Source organism: Muntiacus reevesi, chromosome 1, assembly GCF_963930625.1.
Source record: "Muntiacus reevesi chromosome 1, mMunRee1.1, whole genome shotgun sequence".
In the NCBI taxonomy this organism is placed as follows: Eukaryota; Metazoa; Chordata; class Mammalia; order Artiodactyla; family Cervidae; genus Muntiacus; species Muntiacus reevesi.
Genome location: NC_089249.1, coordinates 239,794,900 through 239,820,000, shown reverse-complemented (window position 1 = coordinate 239,820,000; position 25,101 = coordinate 239,794,900). Strand labels below are relative to the sequence as shown.

At 37.5% G+C, this 25,101-nt stretch overlaps 1 protein-coding gene across 7 annotated transcripts in view; it reads left to right on the top strand.

Annotated features, from left to right (window-relative positions):
- The window catches only part of ZNF300 (zinc finger protein 300), a 49,404-nt gene extending 34,993 nt beyond the window's left edge, over positions 1-14,411 (top strand). For 5 of the 7 annotated variants that reach the window (XM_065918939.1, XM_065918940.1, XM_065918937.1 and 2 more), the window contains 6 exons: positions 722-988; positions 1,648-1,682; positions 2,481-2,524; positions 10,958-11,084; positions 11,328-11,450; positions 12,556-14,411. In XM_065918939.1, coding sequence (XP_065775011.1) covers positions 786-988; positions 1,648-1,682; positions 2,481-2,524; positions 10,958-11,084; positions 11,328-11,450; positions 12,556-14,135 — 2,112 coding nt within the window. In that variant the 5' untranslated portion in view covers positions 722-785 and the 3' untranslated portion in view covers positions 14,136-14,411. Of the gene's footprint in view, positions 1-721; positions 989-1,647; positions 1,683-2,404; positions 2,525-10,957; positions 11,085-11,327; positions 11,451-12,555 lie in introns of those variants that run through there. The other 2 variants (XM_065918941.1, XM_065918942.1) reach the window with 2 other exon arrangements.
- The last annotated feature ends 10,690 nt before the right edge of the window (positions 14,412-25,101 follow it).

Below are 25,101 nucleotides of genomic sequence, written 5' to 3'. Positions count from 1 at the left end.
CTCCCAACCTAGGTCTCCAGCACTGCAAGCAAATTCTTTACCAGCTGAGCCACAAGGGAAGCTCAGCACTAAATAGGGCTATGTCATTTTTTCTGTCCCATCAGTAATATATGAGAATTCCAAGTTCCCATGGCATTCTTACTAACACTCTGTATTTCCAAACTTAGAATACTGTTTTTAAAAAACAAGGTAATAGAAGAGAAATAATATCTCACTGTGACTTTTTTATTTCTTTCATTAAGACAGAGGCCTCCTTTCCCTTCAACTTCTCTCATTTTTATTTTCTTCACTCGGCCTCTGCAACTTGTTACTGCAGTAGTAGTGTACCCTAGAGAATTCCTTATAATCGTTCTTAACGTAAATTTCATTATGAATGTGTATCCTCTTTCCTTGCTCCTCGGTGAACTCTTCCACCACTTTGGCGGGTTTCCCCCACAGTGGAATTTCCATTCCACATTTTCACCCCTCTCAGCAAGTAGAATCTCCTGGTATAGGGTTGCGCCATTTACAAACACTTTTAAGTGAAGTCGCTAGTGAGAATATTTTACTATTCCAAGTTTTTCGTCTTTTACCAAATGCAGCCTTCTAATGGAGGACATTATCACTCACACTTCTTACCCAATCCTGTAAGATCTCTCTGCAAAATTTTGTACGTTACAGGTTTGTATAATCCTCTTTTATGTTATCTTTCCCCCCTCCCCTTGCTGCCTCTGTGGTACAGCCCAGACAAACGCTCTGAGTAAACTGAATTCCTCTGCTTGTACGGAACTGACCAATCTAGCAAGATGGCGGCTCCCACTGAGACACATAGCGCGGGAGTGGCCATATTGCCTCCTGAACAAAGCCGCCCAGGGTGCAGAGGGGGTAAAACTCCGCTGTACGGAACAGTGCACGCTGGGGAGCCCCGCACAGGAAGCGAGAGAATTCACCGCTGTGGATGTGACAGCCGTCTTGGGTTGAGCCGTGCTGGGCGTTTCTGGAACTGCAGGTCAGAAGGCGGACATGTGTGGTGATGAGTGTCTTTTGGATTGGTAATGGGATGAGAGGGGTCCGTGAGCGTCAGTGATTGGAGACTGACAAAGTCACTAGGGAAGGTGTATGTAGGATTAGGGTTGGGTTTATTTGGGAGTCAGGGATGGGGTTAGCAGTAAGATTATTAATTGGATAACGGTGTGTCAGTTATGGGATTATCTGTGGGATCAGAAATGGTGTGTAGGGGGACTGACTGGTGTTGACAGGGTCAGGGATCTAGGGGACTCTGAAGACTCAGTGATTGATGAGGGAGGCTGTGGACTAAAAGATTAGGGCTTCCGTGTGGCAGTCAGTGATGTGGTGGGCATGGGGGAGTTTTGTGGAGTTTGTGATTGCTAGGCCCCAGGATTCAGAGATTTGGAGGGAGAAGTAATGACCAGGGTATTTTGGATGATAGCCTAGTTTACATACATTAAAATTTCCACAGGTCATAGGCAACTTTTCAGGTCACATCCCTTCTCACCCTGTCACTATGCCCTTAACCTGGTAGCCCTAACAAAAATGATCATTCTGAAACAGTAACAAACAAGTCAGAAAGGATAGGATTATTATGAAAATTACGATTTTTGTCCTACTTTATCTAAATTTATTGAAATAATTTTATATTTTATTCAGGAAACATTTATTGAACACCTGCTGGGTGCCTGGAGGTAAGTATGACTATTTCTCCCAATTGTTTCCTTACAGATCTATTTTGACAAAGCTTAGAATACCCCATATAAAACAGTATCCCTGTGGCAGGAGTACTCAGGTTCTCTGAACCAGTTAAATCTTGTCTACCTAACTCCTTGTGGGACTGAGAAGGATTTACCACGTATGTACCTTCCTGTATTAGGGTATATTCCCTTGTATCAGTGGTCCCAACTTACTGCCGTTTTTATATGCAGACATCCATACTGTTGGAAATCAACAATAAAAGTTTAAACATATTGATTGGCAGGAGTATCTGCTGAGTTGCAAGGAAAATATAAGAGCTCTTGGGAGGTTAGATGTTAGCTGCTTATTCCTTTCTGGGGAATAAGGGAAAAATTTCTCAGTTTTTGATTTGGTCATTACTGGGGAACTTATCTTGGGAGGGGGGTGTGTGTGTTTATCTTGGTGTGTGTGTGTGTTGCCTTATGAACTCCTGTGAATGGAATTGCTAGTTAATGGCAGCGGGGGGAGGGGCGGATAAGTTGTTAATAAATCAAAAAGAAACATATCTTCACATCCATACAATTAAAAAACCTTGTTCAAGTTCTGTATGATCAAAGTATGTAGTTACAAGAGAGCTTACTTTACATATACTTGCTGATTTTTCTGTGAAGACCAAACTATCTTCTCCCACAGGTTTGGTTATCATCTACCTAACTTCTTTGGTTGTTGTTTCTAGATTGGTGAATATAGAAGCTGCATTTTGCAGCCGATCTGTGAAAATACCCTTCTGATCACCAATTTTGCCTTTTTAGGCATTTGCCATTTTAGAGGAGAGCAGAAAAAGATGAAGTCCCAGGTTAGTTGCTTTAATTTTTAATTTTTTAAATTTCCTTTTTTGGTTCTAAGAGCAATCAAATGGAAAGTGAAGAGAGCTAAAATTTAGATCAGGGAAAGATAACCAAAATAAAGATCCAGACCTAGAAAGAATTGCTAGGTAATATGCAGATAATTTGGCTTGAAACCACTTTAAAAGTTGGTGTACAGTTTTTCTTATCTTTTTGCTGACATTATCAGTTACATGATTTGCACTCCTCTAAGGAGAAAGAAGATACATTTCCCATAGGAAGAAATTATTTCTTGCCATATAAAACTAAAACAACTTTCAGTTTTGGGTCTTCCTTTCAATAATGGGATATGCAGTGTTCTCACCAACACTCCTGTGGTAAATGCAATAATAAATTTGTAACTGCATCATAGAGTGATTTCTTTTAGAAGGAAGTTATCATAGCATCATAGCTTAACTCTCTAACTTTATCCTTTAGAGCTGGAGTCATCAGACTGTTGCCTGTGGGGCAAATTCAGTTTTCTGTTTTGTAAATAGTTTTACTGGCAGCACAGCCATGTCATTTGTTTACATATTGTCTGTGGCTTTTTTTGTACTACAGTGGTAGAGTTGGATAAGCACCATATGGCCTGAAATGCTGAAAATATCTACTTTGCTAAAAAAATTTGTTGACCTCTGCTTTAAAGGACTAGATAGAGTATAGAGGCTTCCTGTTGTCCAGTTTTATCTATCAACAAAGCCTAGATAATACAGAGTAGATATGTTTTGAACAGTCTCCAAAATATTCATTTCTTTCAAAAAGTAGTTCTTATAATTGTCAGGAATTCCCTTGCAGTAGTTAGAGCTCTGAGCTTCTACTGAATGGGGCACAGGTTCAGTCCCTGGTTGAGGAACTAAGATCCACAACTGAGTCATTTGTAGTCATGTGGATGGACCTAGAGTCTGTCATAGGAAGAACTAAGTCAGAAAGAGAAAAACAAATATCATTTATTAATGTATCTCTGTGGAATCTGTTAATAGAAAGATGGTACAGATGAGCCTGTTTGCAGGACAGGAATAGAGATGCAGATGTAGAAAATGGACATGGGGTGGGAAGGGGAGGGTGAGACAAATTGGTAGAGTAGGATTGACGTATACACAATTGTGTGTAAAATAGACAGCTAGTGGGAAGTTGCTGTATAGCACAGAGAGCTTAGCTCAGTGCTCTGTGATGACCTAAAGTGGTCAGACTGGGGGAAAGTGGGAAAGAGATTCATGAGGGAGGGAATATATGTGTACATATGGCTGATTAACTTCACTATACAGCAGAAAGTGACACAACATTGTAAAGCAATTATATTCCAATAAAAAAGATAATCATAACTTTATATGAAGTTTACCTTCTTGTATGAATAGATGGAATCTAAACAATTAATATTAATAAATAAATGATTTTTTAAAATATATAATTGTCTTTCAAAGCTTTGGAAAGCAGAGGTCCCTGATGTTCTGAAGTTGAATATGTTCTGAAGATGAGTATGGATTTTTTATTGGCCCAATAGATTCAACTACCATGGCTAATAACTTGCTTATTCCTTTAGGATTAAAGATTTCTATTTTTTCCACATAGTCCAGAAGTAGAAATCATCATTTTCACACACATCTATCTTTTCTCCCTCTAACACCTATTCCCCTTCCATCTCCTCCATCTCTTCCATTGTCTCAGTCACTCAAACTGTAAAAATTGCTTGTAACTGATACAAAAAATATAATTTTCCACTGATACATTTCCACTGATTATGTGCTGTATTTTACTTGAAATTAACAAAATTTATACATATGTAGTATATTAAAGCATTCTAGTGTTATTGATAAAGCAAAATTAGAATGTTAGCATTACATTTATGAATTTGCTTATCAGAATGGATTTCCTCTATTTTCTACATTTATTATCTTTCTCATGTTACTGTTCTTTAGATCATAAGAATATTATTCAAAGTGTGCAAAACCATTTTTAACTAAGTATGAACTTTATTCTCTATAATTTTCATTCATTCCTTTTTAGCAGACATGTCTTGAATATTCAGTATATGTCACAGATGCTGGCTAGCTGTGAAATAACTCAAAATTTAGGCATGGTTCTTTCTTGGGAAGAATACAGAGAAAAATGGAGCAAACAGATGTGGACACTAACAATAATACATAAAAGCTCTATAATAGACATGAGAGCAAGGAACTTTTATAGTGGAGAAGGAAGAGCAGCCGGCTTTATAGAGAAAGCAAGGATAAGAGGCTTAAAAAATGATTGAACTTTGGATCATGAAGGCAGTAGGATGAGGATGGGAAACAGCATTTGCAAAAGTAGAAAAGGCTGAGAATTTGAGGAAAACTAAAAGTTGGCTTAAAGCTTAACATTCAGAAAATTAAGATCATGGCATCTGGTCCTATCACCTCATGGGAAATAGATGGGGAGACAGTAGAAACAGTGTCAGACTTTATTGTTTTGGGCTCCAAAATCACTGCGGATGGTGACTGCAGCCATGAAATTAAAAGACACTTACTCCTTGGAAGGAAAGTTATGACCAACCTAGATAGCATATTAAAAAGCAGAGACATTACTTTGCCAACAAAGGTCCATCTAGTCAAGGCTATGATTTTTCCAGTGGTCATGTATGGTTGTGAGAGTTGAACTGTGAAGAACGTTGAGCGCCGAAAAGTTGATGCTTTTGAACTGTGGTGTTGGAAAAGACTCTTGAGAGTCCCTTGGACTGCAAGGAGATCCAACCAGTCCATCCTAAAGGAGATCAGTCCTGGGTGTTCATTGGAAGGACTGATGCTGAAATTGAAACTCCAGTATTTTGACTCATTGGAAAAGACCCTGATGCTGGGAGGGATTGGGGGCAGGAGGAGAAGGGGACGACAGAGGATGAGATGGCTGGATGGCATCACCAACTCGATGGGCATGAGTTTGAGTAAACTCCGGAAGTTGGTGATGGACAGGGAGGCCTGGTGTGCTGCGATTCATGTTGTCGCAAAGAGTCAGACATGACGGAGCAGCTGAACTGAACTGAACTAAAGGTGGAGACGTTTCATGGAAAGTTTGTCTAAAGGAGGTATTAGTGTAATAAAATATAAAAGGTCTTAATTGCAGTATCAAGGAAGGTATTATGGAGTACAGTGGCCAAAAAACCAAAGTATTGAGTCAGGATACCTGCTTTTAAATCTGACAGTTGATCAGTCATATATATTTAGTGTAACCTCTGGCACAAAGTGATTTAGCCACAGTAATCCTCAGTTATCTCATATGTAAAGTGGGAAAACTAAAGGGATTGTTATGGGAACAAACTAAATGTGTGGTAGGTTGATGGTGTGGGATGAGAGAAACCTTAAGATTGAGATGATTGAGATGAGAGTAGTTTTATATATATATATATATAGATAGATAGATAGATAGATGGAACCAAAGGAATCTTTTTAACCAGGGAATGTTGATGTTTAATTTTTTTCATTCTGAAAGCAGTATTTGATAATAAGAGAATAATTAGGGAAAAACCCTTAAAAATAGCTTTAAATAATACAAATCATTTAGATTCCAGAGCAGCCGTGAAGAGATACCCTACGTCCGAGGTAAGAGAAACCTAAGTAAGATGGTAGGTGTTGCGAGAGGGCATCAGAGGGCAGACACACTGAAACCATAATCATGGAAAACTAGCCAATCTGATCACAGGACCACAGCCTTGTCTAACTCAATGAAACTAAGCCATGCCATGTGGGGCCACCCAAGATGATCGAGTCATGGTGGAGAGGTCTGACAGAATGTGGTCCACTGGAGAATGGAATGGGAAACCACTTCAGTATTCTTGCCTTGAGAACCCCATGAACACTATGAGAAGGCAAAATGATAGGATACTGAAAGAGGAACTCCCCAGGTCGGTAGGTGCCCAATATGCTACTGGAGATCAGTGGAGAAGTAACTCCAGAAAGAAGGAAGGGATGGAGTCAAAGCAAAAACAATACCCAGTTGTGGATGTGACTGGTGATAGAAGCAAGGTCCGATGCTGTAAAGAGCAATATTGCATAGAAACCTGGAATGTTAGGTCCATGAATCAAGGCAAATTGGAAGTGGTCAGACAGGAGATGGCAAGAGTGAATGTCGACATTCTAGGAATCAGCAAACTAAAATGGATTGGAATGGGTGAATTTAACTCAGATGACCATTATATCTACTACTGTGGGCAGAAAGCCCTTAGATGAAATGGAGTAGCCATCATAGTCAACAAAAGAGTCTGAAATGCAGTACTTGGATGCAATTTCAAAAATGACAGAATGATCTCCGTTCATTTCCAAGAAAAACCATTCAGTATCACGGTAATCCAAGCCTATGCCCCAGCCAGTAATGCTGAAGAAGGTGAAGTTGAACGGTTCTATGAAGACCTACAAGACCTTTCAGAACTAACACCCAAAAAAGATGTCCTTTTCATTATAGGGGACTGGAATGCAAAAGTAGGAAGTCAAGAAACACCTGGAGTAACAGGCAAATTTGGCATTGGAGTACAGAATGAAGCAGGGCAAAGGCTAATAGAGTTTTGCCAAGAGAATGCGCTGGTCATAGCAAACACCCTCTTCCAACAGCACAAGAGAAGATTCTACACATGGACATCACCAGATGGTCAACACCGAAATCAGATTGATTATATTCTTTGCAGCCAAAGATGGAAAAGCTCTATACAGTCAGCAAAAACAAGACCAGGAGCTGACTGTGGCTCAGATCATGAACTCCTTATTGCCAAATTCAGACTTAAACTGAAGAAAGTAGGGAAAACCACTAGACCGTTCAGGTATGACCTAAATCAAATCTCTTATGACTATACAGTGGAAATGAGAAATAGATTTAAGGGACTAGATCTGATAGAGTGCCTGATGAACTATGGGCGGAGGTTCGTGACATTGTACAGGAGACAGGGATTAAGACTGTCCCCTTGAAAAGAAATGCAAAAAGGCAAAATGGTTGTCTGAGGAGGCCTTACAAATAGCTGTGAAAAGAAGAGAAGGGAAAAGCAAAGATATACCCATTTGAATGCAGAGTTCCAAAGAATAGCCAGGGGAGATAAGAAAGCCTTCCTCAGCGATCAATGCAAAGAAATAGAGGAAAACAACAGAATGGGAAAGACTAAAGATCTCTTCAAGAAAATTAGAGATATCAAGGGAACATTTCAGGCAAAGATGGGTTCGATAAAGGACAGAAATGGTATGGACCTAACAGAAGCAGAAGATATTAAGAAGGGTGGCAAGAATACACAGAAGAACTGTACAAAAAAGATCTTCACGACCCAGATAATCACAATGGTGTGATCACCCACCTAGAGCCAGACATCGTGAAATGTGAAGTCAAGTGGGCCTTAGAAAGCATCACTACGAACAAAGCTAGTGGATGTGATGGAATTCCAGTTGAGTTATTTCAAATCCTGAAAGATGATGCTGTGAAAGTGTCGCAGTCAATATGCCAGCAAATTTGGAAAACTCAGCAGTGGCCACAGAACTGGAATAGGTCAGTTTTCATTCCAATCCCTAAGAAAGGCAATCCCAAAGAATGCTCAAACTACCACACAGTTGCACTCATCTCACACCCTAGTAAAGTAATGCTCAAAATTCTCCAAGCCGGGCTTCAGCAATACATGAACCGTGAACTTCCAGATGTTCAAGCTGGTTTTAGAAAAGGCAGAGGAACCAGAGATCAAATTGCCAACATTCGCTGGATCATCGAAAAAGCAAGAGAGTTCCAGAAAAACATCTCTTTCTGCTTTATTGACTATGTCAAAGCCTTCGACTGTGTGGATCACAATAAACTGTGGAAAATCCTGAAAGAGATGGGAATACCAGACCACCTGACCTGCCTCTTGAGAAACCTGTATGCAGGTCAGGAAGCAACAGTTAGAACTGGACATGGAACAACAGACTGGTTCCAAATCGGGAAAGGAGTACGTCAAGGCTGTATATTGTCACCCTGCTTATTTAACTTATATACAGAGTACATCATGAGAAACTCTGGGCTGGAGGAAGCACAAGCTAGAATCAAGATTGCCGGGAGAAATATCAATAACCTCAGATATGCAGATGACACCACCCTTATGGCAGAGAGTGAAGAGGAACTAAAAAGTCTCTTGATGAAAGTGAAAGAAGAGAGTGAAAAAGTTGGCTTAAAGCTTCACATTCAGAAAACTAAGATCATGGCATATGGTCCCATCACTTCATGGGAAATAGATGGGGAGACAGTGGAGACAGTGTCAGACTTTATTTTTTTGGACTCCAAAATCACTGTGGATGGTGACAGCAGCCATGAAATTAAAAGACACTTACTCCTTGGAAGGAAAGTTATGACCAACCTAGATAGCATATATATTTTTTTTACAGTGTGATATCATTTTTATGTAGAATCTAAAAAGTACAATAAACTAGTGAATAAAATGAAAAAGAAACAACTTTACAGATATAGAGAATAAACATGTAGTTACCAACTGCGGTGGTTGCATTACTGGGATGGGAGGGAGAGAGGTACAAACTAATGGGTGTAAGATAGACCTAAGGATATATGGTAAAACATGAAGAACAGCCAATATATTGTAATAGCTGTAAATGGAAAGTAACTTTTAAAAATTATATAAAAATAAAATTAAATTTAAAAAAGACATTTTGTTACCTAGATAGCGTATTTAAAAGCAGAGACATTACTTTGCCAACAAAGGTCCGTCTGGTCAAGGCTGTGGTTTTCCAGTGGTCATGTATGGATATGAGAGTTGGACTGTGAAGAAAGCTGAGCGCTGAAAAATTGATGCTTTTGAACTGTGGTGTTGGAAAAGACTCTTGAGAGTTCCTTGGACTGCAAGGAGATCCAACCAGTCCATCCTAAAGGAGATCAGTCCTGGGTGTTCATTGGAAGGACTGATGTTGAAGCTGAAACTCCAGTACTTTGGCCACCTCATGCGAAGAGTTGACTCATTGGAAAAGACCCTGATGTCTGGGAGGGATTGGGGGCAGGAGGAGAAGGGGACAACAGAGGATGAGATGGCTGGATGGCATCACCGACTCGATGGGCGTGAGTTTGAGTAAACTCTGGGAGTTGGTGATGGACAGGGAGGCCTGGCGTGCTGCGATTCATGGTGGGGTCGCAAAGAGTCGGACACGACTGAGCGACTGAACTGAACTGAACTGACTGATTGTGAACATACATAATGGTGACATGATTAAAATCATTAGTTTACCCTCCAGAAACGTCTATGGCTCTACAGTTACCCAAGTCCTTTATTTCAGTGTCATGTCAATACTTTGTTTTGGCTTTTTCATAAATGTTTCCTGCATATTTCTTAAGTGTGTTCTTTTTCAATATTGCTATTTTAACTGATGTATTTCGTTATATTCCTAGCTATTGCATATATGTAGGAGAATTGTTAGATTTAGAAGAAGCTTAAGATTTCTTTCCTATGAAATGAGGAGATACGGTTAGAATCTTCAGTAACTGACATTCTCTGACTCTCTAAATGTGACTCTTCTCAAAAATTTTTTATGTGTTATACTTTAAAAATCCTTCTCTATAATTATTAATGAAAATCCTGCCAGATTTTGTTGTTATTTTATAGTTTTTGGTATTTTTTAAATTAAAATTTTTCTTCATTCAGAATATATATATATTTCTCTTTTCCAAGGCATAAGATATCATTGTATTGTAATTGATATACTTCGTTATGACAGCTAGAACTGGCTTAGCCGAATACCACAAACTGCATGGATTAAATGACAGAAATTTTTTATCTCAGAGTTCTAGAGGCTGTAAATCAAAATTCAGTTCATCAGCAGGGTTGGTTCCCTCTGAGGGCTTGAGGGAAGGATCTGTTCTAAGTCTCTCTGTTTGGCTTATAGATAACTTATCTTCTCCTCAAGTGTCTTCATACTGCCTTCATTCTATGTGTGTGTGACTCTGTTCAAACATCTCCTTTTTTTATGGATATCAGTTATATTGGGTTAGGGTCCACCCTAATGACCTCATATAACTAATAATATTTGCAATGGCCCTGTTTCCAAATAAGGTCACATTCTGAGGTTCTAGGGGTTAGAACTTCAACTTACGAATTTCCAGGGTATACAGTTCAGTTTCTCACATATGGATTCAACATTATTCTTTTCCTGTGAGATTTCCAGTTGTTTCAGTACTATTCATTGGCTAATACATCTTCCTTTCAGCTATTTTAATGCTGCTTTATCACTTACTAAATTACCATTGGTATTAGGTAGGCATTTTATGATTTACCTCTTTTGTTTTCCTGTCCTGTCTGGCTCTTGTTAAAGGCAGGATTTGACACTGATTCTCCCAAATACTCTGATACAAAACTAAGTGTAGGTATAGTTTTGCATGTTATAGGTGAAATGATAAGAATGATGACTTTAGATTGAACAGGAATATTACTGTTACAGGGATTAGTATCTTTCAAGGATGTAGCTGTGGATTTCACCCAGGAGGAGTGGCAGCAGCTAGACCCTGCTCAGAAGACCCTGTACAGGGATGTGATGCTGGAGAACTATAGCCACCTGGTCTCAATGGGTAAGAGTGACTTCCCTGTATAACTCAGACTTGACCAGTCAAGTACCTTTCCTTACCAGTCACTATAGTTAGGTGGTTCCTGACGTGTGTATAATGACTTTGATGATCTTAATACCTTCCCCGATGGAGGTCATTACTTTCTGAAGGTTAAATGAACCTCTTCATTGTAGGCCTGCTTAAACTGCATCTTCTCTTTTGCCTTCTGTGCAGTTTCTCCCAATTCCTCTGATTTCTATTTAATAGGGCATCCAGTTTCCAAACCAGATGTCATTTCCAAGTTGGAGCAAGGAGAAGATCCATGGATCATTAAAAGAGACATACCAAATTGGATCTGTCCATATGAAGTTCAGACAGATGGGCGACTAGGTAAGTGAAATATCAGTTTGCTTGTTTTGTTTTTATTTTGGTTGATTGATGTCTGAGGCTTATGTTTCTATCCTTAGTGAATTCTCTTACTCTTTGTTCCTGTGCTGAAAATTTAGTAGACACTGAACAAATAATTAATCAATTAAATAATTGTGAACCTTCATAGGGGATAGCTTTTTCTTATTGATTCTACATGTATATCTTTTGTATTAAATGTATATTTTTTTATATATTTAATGCATTTTATGAAAAGGCTTAATAGGCAATAGAAGGCAAATTTCTTCTAAAAACACAGGTTGCATTACAAAATTAAATGTCAAATACTGCTACTATTTTTAAAATTTCAGAGAAAATTAGAGTCTAAAGAAATGCAACAGAATTTGAAAGGCATTTTTCAGAGCACGCATCTGTAGCTGCTTTGAACGATAAATTGAATATTGATGATGATGAGAAAGAGTGGCAAAGGCAAACTGTTGATGAAGGTGGGCGAGAAGAATATATGAACAAAACCTGGAAGACAGGGAAATACAGCTTTTCTGGGAGAACTTTACTAGTTTTATTTGATAATATATAGAAGGAACAGTGCAATTCAAGCTTGGATTCTTGGTGTGACTCTGATACTGAATCCACAACATGATTTTGGGTTTTTCTCTTGTTTATATTAGTTGTTAATTAGGAAAGTAGAATGAGAGGAGATAAAATATTTTGAGTACAGAAGAGACCTTGTTTCTTCAGCTAGAGGTGGCAGGATAATACTAGCCAAGTGTATAGCAGATGGTTTATAAAATAAATGAATTTGAATGGTGAAAAGCATTTACACTCTGAAAGCAGGAGAAATGGGAAGATTCTAAAAGAGTAATCCAAGATTAGAGTGATAATAACTCAGATAGTTTTCTGTCTCCTTCAGGTCTAATTTTTTCATGAATATTTCTCTTTAACATCATTGTCTATTCATTCCCCTGATCATAGTGTATGTTTTACTGTCTTCTGAAATGGCATCTCATCCCTGTTTGGGTTCATCACCTTTATTAGATCAATCATTTTTTATACTCCTCTGTGTTCTGTTAATTATCCTTTATGACTTTTTAATTTTCCTTTCTTTTAGACAGAAAGAGTAACCTTGACAACCCCCAATCATGTATTTTGGGGTCTGTTTCCTTCCATAATAAGATATTGAAAGGAGTCACAAAGGATGGTTCATTATACTCCATTTTAAAAGTCTGTCAAAGTGATGGCCAGTTACAGAGATGTCAGGAAAACAGACTTTCCACGAAAGTAACAGTCATCAACAACAAACCAATGACTGTAGAGTCAGACTACAAATATGATGCACTGAGGAAAATATTTCAAGAGTGCATAGAGTCAGATGCTTCAAGACAAAGACCCTATAACTATGATGCCTGTAAAAAGAATTTGAAGTCTAATATTGACCTACCTAGTTGTAATAAGAACAATTCAAGAAGAAACCTTGATGACAGTTTTGGATGTGGAAAATCATTCATCCACAGTGTGGCCAATTCTAACCTTGAGAAGATTCACGATGGAGTAATTCCCTGTAATGATATTGAGCATGGAAACGTTTTCAGCAAGAAACAATCCATTATTCATTATCAGAATGTTGAAACCAAGGAGAAAACCTGTGTGTGTGTTACATGTGGAAAAGCCTTTGCTAAGAAGTCACAGCTCATTGTACATCAACGGATTCATACTGGGAAAAAACCATATGATTGTGGTGCATGTGGGAAAGCCTTCAGTGAGAAGTTTCACCTCATTGTACATCAGAGAACTCATACTGGGGAGAAACCTTATGAATGTTCTGAATGTGGAAAAGCCTTCTCTCAAAAATCATCTCTTATTATACATCAGAGAGTTCATACTGGAGAAAAACCATATGAATGTAGTGAATGTGGAAAAGCCTTCTCCCAGAAATCACCCCTCATTATACATCAGAGAATTCACACTGGAGAGAAACCTTATGAATGTAGAGAGTGTGGTAAGGCCTTCTCCCAGAAGTCACAACTGATTATACATCATAGAGCTCATACTGGAGAGAAGCCCTATGAGTGTACTGAATGCGGGAAAGCCTTCTGTGAGAAGTCCCATCTCATTATACATAAAAGAATTCACACCGGGGAGAAACCCTACAAATGTGCTCAGTGTGAGGAAGCCTTCAGCAGAAAGACAGAACTCATTACACACCAGTTAATTCATACTGGGGAGAAACCTTATGAATGTACTGCTTGTGGGAAGACCTTCTCCCGAAAGTCACAGCTCATTATACATCAGAGAACGCATACTGGAGAAAAACCCTATAAATGCAATGAATGTGGAAAAGCCTTCTGTCAGAAATCACATCTAATTGGACATCAGAGGATACACACAGGAGAAAAACCTTATGTTTGTACTGAATGTGGGAAAGCCTTCTCTCAAAAGTCTCACCTCCCAGGTCATCAGAGGATTCATACAGGAGAGAAACCATACATATGTGCTGAATGTGGAAAGGCGTTTTCTCAGAAGTCAGATCTTGTTTTACATCGGAGAATTCACACTGGGGAAAGACCCTATCGGTGTGCTGTATGTGGGAAAGCTTTCATCCAGAAATCACAACTCACTGTACATCAGAGAATTCATAGCAGTGGTAAAAATCATAGTGAACTAAAAACACAGACAAGCTTTCAGTATTAGCTCAATGCTTAATACATAACAGGAACTTGATTAATTTGATAACTTTGTTGACAGCATCTTTATAGAGAAAAATTTACAAAAGAATACATATCTGTAGTGTGGTGATACCTAACTCAGCAGACATGATGGAAAATTATTACATTAATGAAGGCCATTTTCACCATAGCATGTAGAGCTTTGAAAGTGATGAATTGAATGGTTAGTAGAACAAATTATGTATATAATGTTGTCAAAGTACATATTCCTTATTATGCCCCATAACAATAAACATTGTGAGATTGCTAATATTAACTTGGCATCATTTTGGTCATATACATTAATTCCCTATAAAGGACATGAAGAATGCTTGATTTAAAAAAATCAATTCCAAGAAACTGCATTAACAAGGAAAGGCTTGGGAGTTCCCTAATAATAGGACTCAACAATTTCGCAGCTGTGGCCCAAGTTCAATTCCTGGTCAAGGAACTAAGATCAAGTTGCACAGTGCGACCAAAAAAAAAAAAGTGGGGTGAGGGGCTTAGCATGACCCCTAAAGATACATGTAAAATTCTTATACAAAGATGGAAGGATAGGTTGATCAGATTCAGCAAAGGTGATAGTTGCACATTTTCCCATTTCAAGCATATAAGTTGATGTGTATTTTTGGAAGGATCGTTTTGAAACTGTTGCTTCTTGACCATCTCTCCTACTCCTCTTGAAACGTCTATTTACTTTTCCTTACTGAAAATTTGGTATTGTGGAAAGACTTTGGTACTGAACCACATTGTCTGGGTTTTAATCCTGGCTCAACTACTCAAAAGATTGTATGACTTCAGGCAAGCCTGTTTTACCTATCTGAATATTTTTTCTTACTGGTAAATAGAGGTACAGTGTAGAGAACATTTTCAGTTAACATGAGTTCTTTTTATCTTTTATCCCTCAGTTTCCACTTGATTCCTTCACATTTCTTGCCCACCTTATCTGTTTCCTGCATGGCTGAATTATCTATTATAAAACTGAATGAGAATTTCTGCAGGGGGAGAAGGCATACCTGACAGAGAGGGATGTGGAACCTGTGTGGGCAAATTTCTGATCTCATTATGAACACTGAGTTGAGAGCACTGACATCAGATATAACTGACCATTCATATCTTGGATAGAAGGTCTAAGGTTGAGCTACTCTGAAATTTCCTCTTGAAACATGTCCTAACTGCTCCTATGGAGGCATGAGAAAGACTAGGGATCATATTGAGAATATAGGGAAATTTAGTGAGGAGGGTGTTTTATATAGTGACAGCTTTGGACCTTATGTAGGTTTGAACAGTTTCACAGTTCCCACCTTATAGACTTCCCGTTTGATCCTTCCACCGTCACAGCTCCCTGGCAGCCTCACTGATCTGATAATAGATTTCTATAAAATTTCATTTCAGATTTAGCACTTTGCCTTCTTGTTTGACCTTTACCAGTTCTTTTTCTCCCCAGCATTTTACTAGAGGAGCTAGCCAGTACAGTTAGGCAAGAAAAGGAAATCATAAGCATATTCACGTTCCTCAGAGACTTTAAGTTATTGAAAAGATTTGAATACAACTAAATAAGAAAAAAAGCCAATTCTATATTATCTATTCCAGAAAAGAGGAGGGCTCCATGACATACTTTATGAGACTACCATTATCTTGATGCTAAAGCCAGAGATATTACAAGAAAATTCTAAGTGACCAGTATTTTTCCTGAACATAGCCATAGCCATTTTTAATAGACTATTTGCAAATCAGATCTAGAAATATTTTTTTAAAAAAGGTACATCATGGCCAAGGAGTGTTTCATTCAAGAATGCAAAGTTGGTTCAGTATACAAAGAAAAGATTTTGGTATACTTCCATATACCAAGAGCCTAGAAAGTATAACTATATGGTCATTTCTATATATAGGGGTAAATTATTTGACAAAAATTACATATCCATTTAGAATAAAACCCAGTAACAGAATAAAGGCCAGCTTCCTCAAATAGTTGAAGGACATCTATAGAACATCTAAAGTTAGTATATTTAATAGTGAAAGACTGTTTGCCTCATGATTGGTAAAAAGTTAAAGATGTCTGCTCTACTTTCCTTGGTGAATATTGTACTGGTGATCTTAGCCAGTGCAGTAGGGAAAGCAAAAAGACAGGGGGTGAGGTGGAATAGGTGAGTGGAGTATAGTCAGGAAAGGAAAATAAAATTGTCTTTATTTGCAGACAACATAGCCTTCTACACAGAAGATTTCAAAAGCCATTTAAAATTCTAAGGACTTCCCTGGTGAGCCAGTGCTCACACTCCCAATGCAGAGGGCACAGGTTTGATTCCTGGTTGGGGAACTTAGATCCTGCATGCCTCATGAGGTGGCTGAAAAGTAGGTTAATTTTTAAGCATCTACTAGACCTGATAAATGGGCTTCACAAAGTATCTAAGTAAACAAGGAGATACTCTACATTTACAGATGAAAAGATTCAATATTGATAAGGTATGAACTTTCCTCAAATTGATCTATATATTTATTGCAATCACCCACAGAAAAGATCTCCGCAGGCATTTGTGTAGAATTTGACAAGCAGACTCCAAAATTTATATGAAAATGTAAAAGACCTAGAATAAACAAGATATCTTTGAGAAGAAAGAAAACTCGTATTACCTGATTTCAAGGCTTATTATAAAGTTAGAGTAATCGAGTACATAGTATTGTCATAAGAATAGATACGTCAATGAAATAGTATAATCTAGAAATCAAACCACACATACAACAGATTTTTAACAAAGTTGTCAAGGTAACTCAATGGACAAAAGGTAGTCTTTTCAATAGGCAATGCTGGAACATTTGGAAATCCATGTGCAAAGACATAACAAAACCCCTTGATTCCTAGTTCATACTCATATAAAAATCAATTTGGAAAAAAATCACGAGCATGAAATACCCATAAAATTCTCTTTATGTTATCTTTGCAGATGAATTCTTGACCTACCTCCCCACGTTGATTCTTAATATTTTAGGTATCATTTTTGTTTTGTTATTGCCAGCGCTACATCATAATACTTACACACCAGGCACAGCCAGGTTAGTATCATTTCTATTCATGTAGTTATAGCCAGGAATTTCACCTTCCTCTTGTGCTGGTTAAGTCTCTCAATGTTTGAGTCCTTATCTGCAGTAGCCCCGGAGGAACCCATTCAATCATTTTTGATGAGGACTTTCAGTGGTACAACATATGATGCAACTTGAGGGTTCTGCATTCTTATGGCTGGTCCTCTAACTGAATTACAGAGGTTTTAATATGTTTCTGTGATAGGGAAATACTGAATTTCTGACTTGGTAAGGAGATTGAAAATTCATAGAATTCTCTAGGAAGTCACTGTTACTGTCCAGCAGCTAGTTTTGTGAATTTAGAGCTGTGAGGGATCTCAGGTAATCCTTGAGATGATTATCCAGGATCATCTCCAGTCTCCTAAAGGACTGAACTACTTTCTCACCACCTGAAGCTTCATCACCTTGTTGGTAATAGGCAGCACACTCATCATTGCCTGTCTTTTTACCAGTGCATGCCATTGTCACCACAACCTCCTCTCAGAATCGTCACCAAACTGAAGAAGAGCATCTTTATGCAAAGGCTGGTGTCAATATTTTAAAGCCAGAAAACTGCTTTAAAGATCAGCACACATTTTCCATCTTTAAAAGAAAAACAGAAAAACTGTCTTTAGTTCCTTTATATAGAAGAGAAAGTCGAGATATTAAGAGTAAAAGCAAAACAAAGAGTAACTTGGTTTCCACTCATCAGAAATCATAATTCAAACCCAGATATTCTGATGCCAGGGTCTATACACTTAACCACTGTGTTAGACTGCCCCTCTTTCCATTGTAGACTGTTTCTTGAACTATTATTATTTTATGGGTTTTGATGCCTGCTCAAAGGTACTCCCCTTCTATTTAGCCAAATTTAATTATTGAAAAAAAATCTCCTTTAAAAGTCACTTTTAATTGATAAAGATTTAATTCTAATTTTTGATGTTCAGAAAGGAGCTCTCCTAAATCCTAGAAATGAGATAGCTTGTTGATAAACATGGAAATTGAATCATGGATTTTTAAAAGAGCTCAGAGAATCAGAATCTGAAGAACATAGGTAAAGCCATTGATACTATGCATTCAGTGACCCTCCTAAGCTCTGGCCCTCTAAAATTGAAACATCTAGAAATATAGTCCCTTAGGAACTGTGTCCTGATTGATACCCTATTGCAGGTGGTACCAACAGATACTGGCTCCAGATTTTGTTGAGATGATCAACAGGAAATTCAATGCCTCATATTGCTTTGGGATTCCTTATGTAAGGAGATTCTTGGAGAGCTCCCAGATATGGCTGTCTGAAGAGTGTCACATCCACTATTGTACTTGCCAGAGGTAGGCCAAGCCAATCTTTGGAGGGGTCATATGTTCATATAATGGCAAAACATGACCATGTACTTACTGTAAGACTTTTATACTATATATGAAGTGGTATATTCAGTTCAGTTCAGTTGCTCAGTCATGTCCGATTCTTTGCAACCCCATGAATCGAAGCACGCCAGGCCTCCCTGTCCATCACCAACTCCTGGAGTCTACCCAAACCCATGTCCATCGAGTTGGTGATGCCATCCAGCCATCTCATCCTCTGTTGTCTCCTTCTCCTCCTGTCCCCACTCCTTCCCAGCACTAGGGTCTTTTCCAATGAATGAACTCTGCGTGAGCTGTCTAGAGTATTGGAGTTTCAACCTCAACATCAGTCCTTCCAATGAACACCCAGGACTGATCTCCTTTAGGATGGACTGGTTGGATCTCCTTGCAATCCAAGGGACTATCAAGAGTCTTTTCCAACACCACAGTTCAAAAGCATCAATTCTTTGGTGCTCAGCTTTCTTTACCGTCCAAATCTCACATCCATACATGACTACTGGAGAAACCATAGCCTTGACTAGACGGACCTTTGTTGGCAAAGTAATGTCTCTGCTTTTAAATATGCTGTCTAGGTTGGTCATAATTTTCCTTCCAAGGAGTAAGCGTCTTTTAATTTAATGGCTGCAATCACCATCTGCAGTGATTTTGGGGCCCCCCAAAATAAAGTCTCTCACTGTTCCCACTGTTTCCCCATCTATTTTCCTTGAAGTGATGGGACCAGATGCCATGATCTTAGTTTTCTGAATGTGAAGCTTTATGCCAATTTTTTCACTCTCCTCCTTTGCTTTCATCAAGAGGCTTTTTAGTTCCTCTTCACTTTCTGTCATAAGGGTGGTGTCATCTGCATATCTGAGGTTATTGATATTTCTCCCGGCAATCTTGATTCCAGCTTGTGCTTCTTCCAGCCCAGCATTTCTCATGATGTACTCTGCATATAAGTTAAATAAGCAGGGCAACAGTATACAGCCTTGACGTCCTCCTTTTCCTATTTGGAACCAGTCTGTTGTTCCATGTCCAGTTCTAACTGTTGCTTCCTGACCTGCATACAGGTTTCTCAAGAGACAGGTCAGGTGGTCTGGTATTCCCATCTCTTTAAGAATTTTCCTCAGTTTATTGTGATCCACACAGTCAAAGGCTTTGGCATAGTCAATAAAGCAGGAAAATATGTTTTTTTCTGGAACTCTCTTGCTTTTTCGATGATCCAGCAGATGTTGGCAATTTGATCTCTGGTACCTCTGCCTTTTCCAAAACCAGCTTGAACATCTGGAAGTTCACAGTTCACATATTGCTGAAGCCTGTAGATTGGGAGAAGCTAAAGGTATATACTACAAATGCTAAATAAACCACTAAAGTAACAAAACACAGTTATAGTTAATAATCCAAAAGGGGATAGAAGGAATCAGGACAAACATTCACTTGATCCAACAGAAGGCAGAAAAAAAGAGCAGATAGGACAAATAGGAAATAAAATGTAGATGATAGACTTAATCTAACAATATAAATTATCATGTAACAGTCCAAACACACCAATTAAATAAAAGTTATTATATTGACTAAAACAACCCAGCCTAACGATATGCTGCCTATGAAAAGGACACTTTAGAGACATGGATAGGTTATTTTTTTCCTGTACAAATATTTGTTTTTAAATTTCTATTTTACATTGGACTACAGTTGGTTTGCAATGTTGTGATAGTTTCAGGTGTACAGCAAAGTGATTCTGTTATACATACACATATATCCTTATTAAAATTCTTGTACTGTCTAGGTTATGACAGAATATTGAACAGAGTTCCCTGTAGCTCCTTGTTGGTTATCTATTTTAAGTATAGTAGTGTGTATATGTTCATCCCAAATTCCCAATTTATCCCTCTCCCCCCATCTTTCCCCTTTGGTAATCATAGGTTTGTTTTCAAAATCTGTGAGTCTGTTTTTGTATAAGTTCATTTGTATTGTTTTTTAGTTTATTAAGGAACCTCCATACTGTTCTCCATAGCAGCTGCCCAGATTTACATTCCCAACAGTGTAGGAGGGTTCCCTTTTCTCCACACCTTCTCTAGCATTTACTTGTAGACTTTTTAATGATGGTCATTCTGACTGGTGTGAGATAATATATCATTGTACTTTTGATTTGTATTTCTCTAATATTTAGTGATGTTGTGCATCTTTTCATGTGACTTTTGGCCATCTCTATGTCTTCTTTGGAGAAAGGTCTATTAAGGAATCTACCCATTTTTTGATTAGAGTATTTTTTTTATTTTGAGCCACCTGTGCTGTTTGTAAATTTTGGAGATTAATCTCTTGTTAGTTGAAGTGTTTGCAAATATTTTGTCTTATTTTGTGGCTTGTCTTCTTTTTTTAATGGTTTCCTTTGCTGTCCAAAAGCTTTTGAGTTTAATTCGGTCCCATTTGTTTATTTTTATTTCCATTACTCTAGGAGATGGATCAAAAAAGATATTCCTGCAGTTTATATCAGAGAGTGTCCTGCCTATGTTTTCCTCTAAGAGTTACATAGTATCTGGTCTTAAACTTAAGTCTTTAATCCATTTTGAGTTTATTTTTGTATATAGTGTTAGAGAATGTTCTAATTTCATTCTTTTACATGTAGCTGTCCAGTTTTCCCAGCACCACTTATTGAAGAGGCTGTCTTTTCTCCATTGTATATTCTTGCCTCTTTTATTATAGATTAATTGACAATAGATGTATGGGTTTACTTCTGGACTTTCCTGTTTTGCTGATACGTATTTCTGTTTCTGTGCCAGTACCATGGTGTTTTGATGACTGTAGCCTTGTAATGTAGTCTGAAGTCAGGAAGCATAATTCCTCCAGCTTTGTTTTTCTTTCATTTTTCTTTCTCAAAATTTCTTTGACTATTTGGGGTCTTTTGTGCCTCTATACAAATTAAGATTTTTTTTTGTTCTAGTTCTATCAGATTACCAATGAAAAATGCCATTGGTAATTTGATAGAGTTTGCATTAAATCTGTAGATTGCCTTGGGAAGTATAGTCTTTTAAAAAATATTTTTTCTTCTAATCCAAAAGCATGGTATATCTTTCCATCTGTTTGTGTCATCTTCAATTTACTTTATTTGCCTCTTAGAGTTTTTCAACTACAGAGTTTTTCAACTACAGTTCTTATGCCTCCCTAGGTAGGTTTATCTCTATGGAATTTTATTCTTTTTGATGCAGTGGTAAATAAAATTATTTCTTTAATTTCTGTTCTTTCATTGTTAGTGTGTACTATTGCAACAGATGTTTGTGTTTTAATTTTATACTTTGCAATTTTACTGAATTTTTTGATGAGCTCTGGTAGCATCTTTAGGGTTTTCAATGTATAATATCATGTCATCTTCAAACAGTGACAGTTTAACTTTTTCTTTTTCAATTTGGATTCTTTTTTTTTCTCTGACTGCCATCGCTGGGACTTCTAAAACCATGTTGAATAAAAGTGGCAAGAATGGATATCCTTGTCTTGTTCCTGAATTTAGTGGAAATGCTTTCAACTTTTCACCATTGAGATTAATGCTAGCTGTAGGTTTGTCATATATGGCCTTTATTGTGTTGAGGTAAGTTCCCTCTATTCCCACTTTCTAGAGAGTTTTTAAGCATAAATTGGTGTTGAATTTTGTGAAGAGATTTTTCTGGATCTATTGAGATGATTTTATGGTTTTTATTTTTCAGTTTGTTGATGAGATGTATCACACTGATTGATTGTAGATATTGAAAAATCCTTGTATCCCTATGATAAATTTCATTTGATCATGGTGTATGATTTGGTTTGCTAGTATTTCGTTGAGTACTTTTGTGTCTGTGTTCATCAGTTATGTTGGAATGTAATTTTATTTTTTTAATGGTATCTTTGTCTGATTTTGGTATCAGGTTAATGGTGGCCTCAAGAGCAGAAGCTTGGGAGTGGTCCTTCTTCTGTAATTTTTTGAAAGAGTTTCAGAAAGATAGGTGCTAATTCTTCACTAAATGTTTGATAGTGTTTGCCTGTGAAGCCATCTGGTCCTGGACTTTTGTTCGTTGGAAGTTTTTAAATCACTGTTTCAATTTCAGTGCTTATTATTGGTCTGTTCATATTTTCTATTTCATCCTGCTTCAGTCTTGGGAGATTGTACCTTTCTAAGAATGTGTCCATTGCTTCTTGATTGTCCATTTTATTGATGTATAGTTGCTTGTAGTAGTCTCTTATTAGACTATATATTTCTGCAATGCCAGTTGTAATTTTTTGTTTTTCACTTCTAATTTTATTGATTTGAGCCCTCTCCCTTCTTCTCTTGATGAGTCTGGCTACAGGTTTATCAATTTTTAATCTTTTCAAAGAACCAGCTTTTAGTTTCATTGATCTTTTCTATTGCTTTCTTTGTCTCTATTTCATTTATTTCTGCTCTAACCTTTATGATTTCTTTCCTTCTACTAACTTTGGGTTTTGTTTATTCTTCTTTCTCTGGTTGCTTTAGGTATGAAGATTAGGTTGTTTATTTGGGATTTTTTCTTGTTTCCTGAGGTAAGATTGTATTGCTATAAACTTCCCTCTTAGAACTGCTTTTGCAGCATTTCCTAGGCTTTGGATCATTGTGCTTTTGTTTTTATTTGTTTCTAGGTATTTGTTGATTTCCTCTTTCATTTCTTCAACAATCCATTGGTTGTTTCATAGTATATTGTTTAGACTCTAGGTATTTGTGTTTTGGGGTTTTTTTTCCCTTGTAGTTGATTTCTAATCTCATAGCATTGTGGTCAGAACAGAGGCTTAATATGATTTCAGTTTTCTTAATTTTACCAAGGCTTGCTTTGTGGTCCAGCATGTGTTGAATCCTGCGAAATGTGTCATGTGCACTTGAAAAGAATGTGTATTCTGCTGCTTTTGGAAGGAATGCTCTATAAATATCAGTGAAGCCCATCCAGTCTCGTGTCATTTAAGGCCTGTGTTTCCTTATTGTTTTTCTGTCTGGTTGATATGTCCATTGATGAATGGGGTGTGAAAGTCCCTCACTACTGTTGTTTTAACTGTTGATTTCAGGCAAATTCAGTTGCAGTTGGAGCTTTTAATCCCTCTCTTAATGATTAATAGAATAAGGTAATAAACAGTTAGCAAGGATATAGTAGATAGAATTGAACACCACTATCAACCAACCTGACTTAACTAACATTTGTAGAACATTTTACCCAGCAATGGAAGAATACACATCTGCATACAGAACATTTACCAAGGTTAGTCATACTATGAGGTCATTAAAAAAAAATTAGAAAGAAAATGCAGTATTCTGAACTGAATGAAAATTAAACACAATAGATCTAAATTTTTGAAAAGCCTCTGAAGCAATACTTGGAGGGAACTATAAAGTGCTAAATGTGTACATTGGAAAAGGTGAAAGGTCATAAATCAATGACTCAGTTTCCACCTTAAGAAATTAGAAAAAGGAAAAAAGTGAAACCCATTATAAATCAGAAGAAAGGAAATAATTGAGTTCAGCAAGGATTAAATGGAAGAATTAGAAAAAATAAACAAAAATAAAAGTTGAGAAGGCCAGCATTACCCTGATACAAACCAGAGATGATATAGAAGATAAAACAGAGCAATATTCCTCACTAAAATAGATTTTGAATTTCTAAACAAAATTTTAGCAAAATTATTCCTTCATTATATAAGTGAGATAATACATCAAGACTAAGTGGGTTTTTGGAGAAGGCAATGGCAGCCTACTACAGTACTCTTGCCTGGAAAATCCCGTGGATGGAGGAGGCTGGTAGGCTGCAGTCCATGGGGGTCACGAAGACTTAGACACAACTGAGCGACTTCACTTTCACTTTTCACTTTCATGCATTGGAAAAGGAAATAAATGGCAACCCACTCCAGTGTTCTTGCCTGGAGAATCCCAGAGACAGGAGAGCCTCCTGGGCTGCCGTCTATGGGGTCGCACAGAGTCAGACACGACTGAAGCGACTTAGCAGCAGCAGCAGCAGCAGCAAGTAGGTTTCATTTCAGAAGTGCCAGGTTGTATTAACATTTGAAATTCAGTCAATGGAAGTCACCACAGTAATAAACTAAAAAAGAATATGGTATCTCAGAAGATGTAGAAAAAGTACTTGACAAGGTTCAACATCTGTGAAAACAAATTTACTTATTCTGATAATAGTAAGTGCAAAATCAAGAGCTAGCATCATACTTAATGGAAAGGGATGAACCATTTTTCCTCTAACATCAAGAACAAGAAAAGGATGATTTCTTCTATTACTTTCATTCAGTAATGTACTGGAGGCCCTAGCTGGTACTATAAGCCAAGAAAGTAAAATGACATCCTATTTGGGAAAGAAGTTTAATTCTCCTTATTCATACATCATATGCTCATCTATGTAGAAAATCATAAGTAATCTACAAAAAGAGCTATTAAAACTAAAAAGTGAGTTTAGCAAGGACATCGTATACAAGATCAAATTACAGCCACATACTAAAAACACAAATTGAAATTTAAAAAGCAGTACTTACAATAGCATTAGAAATATGAAATATGAATACAGCTAATAAAATGT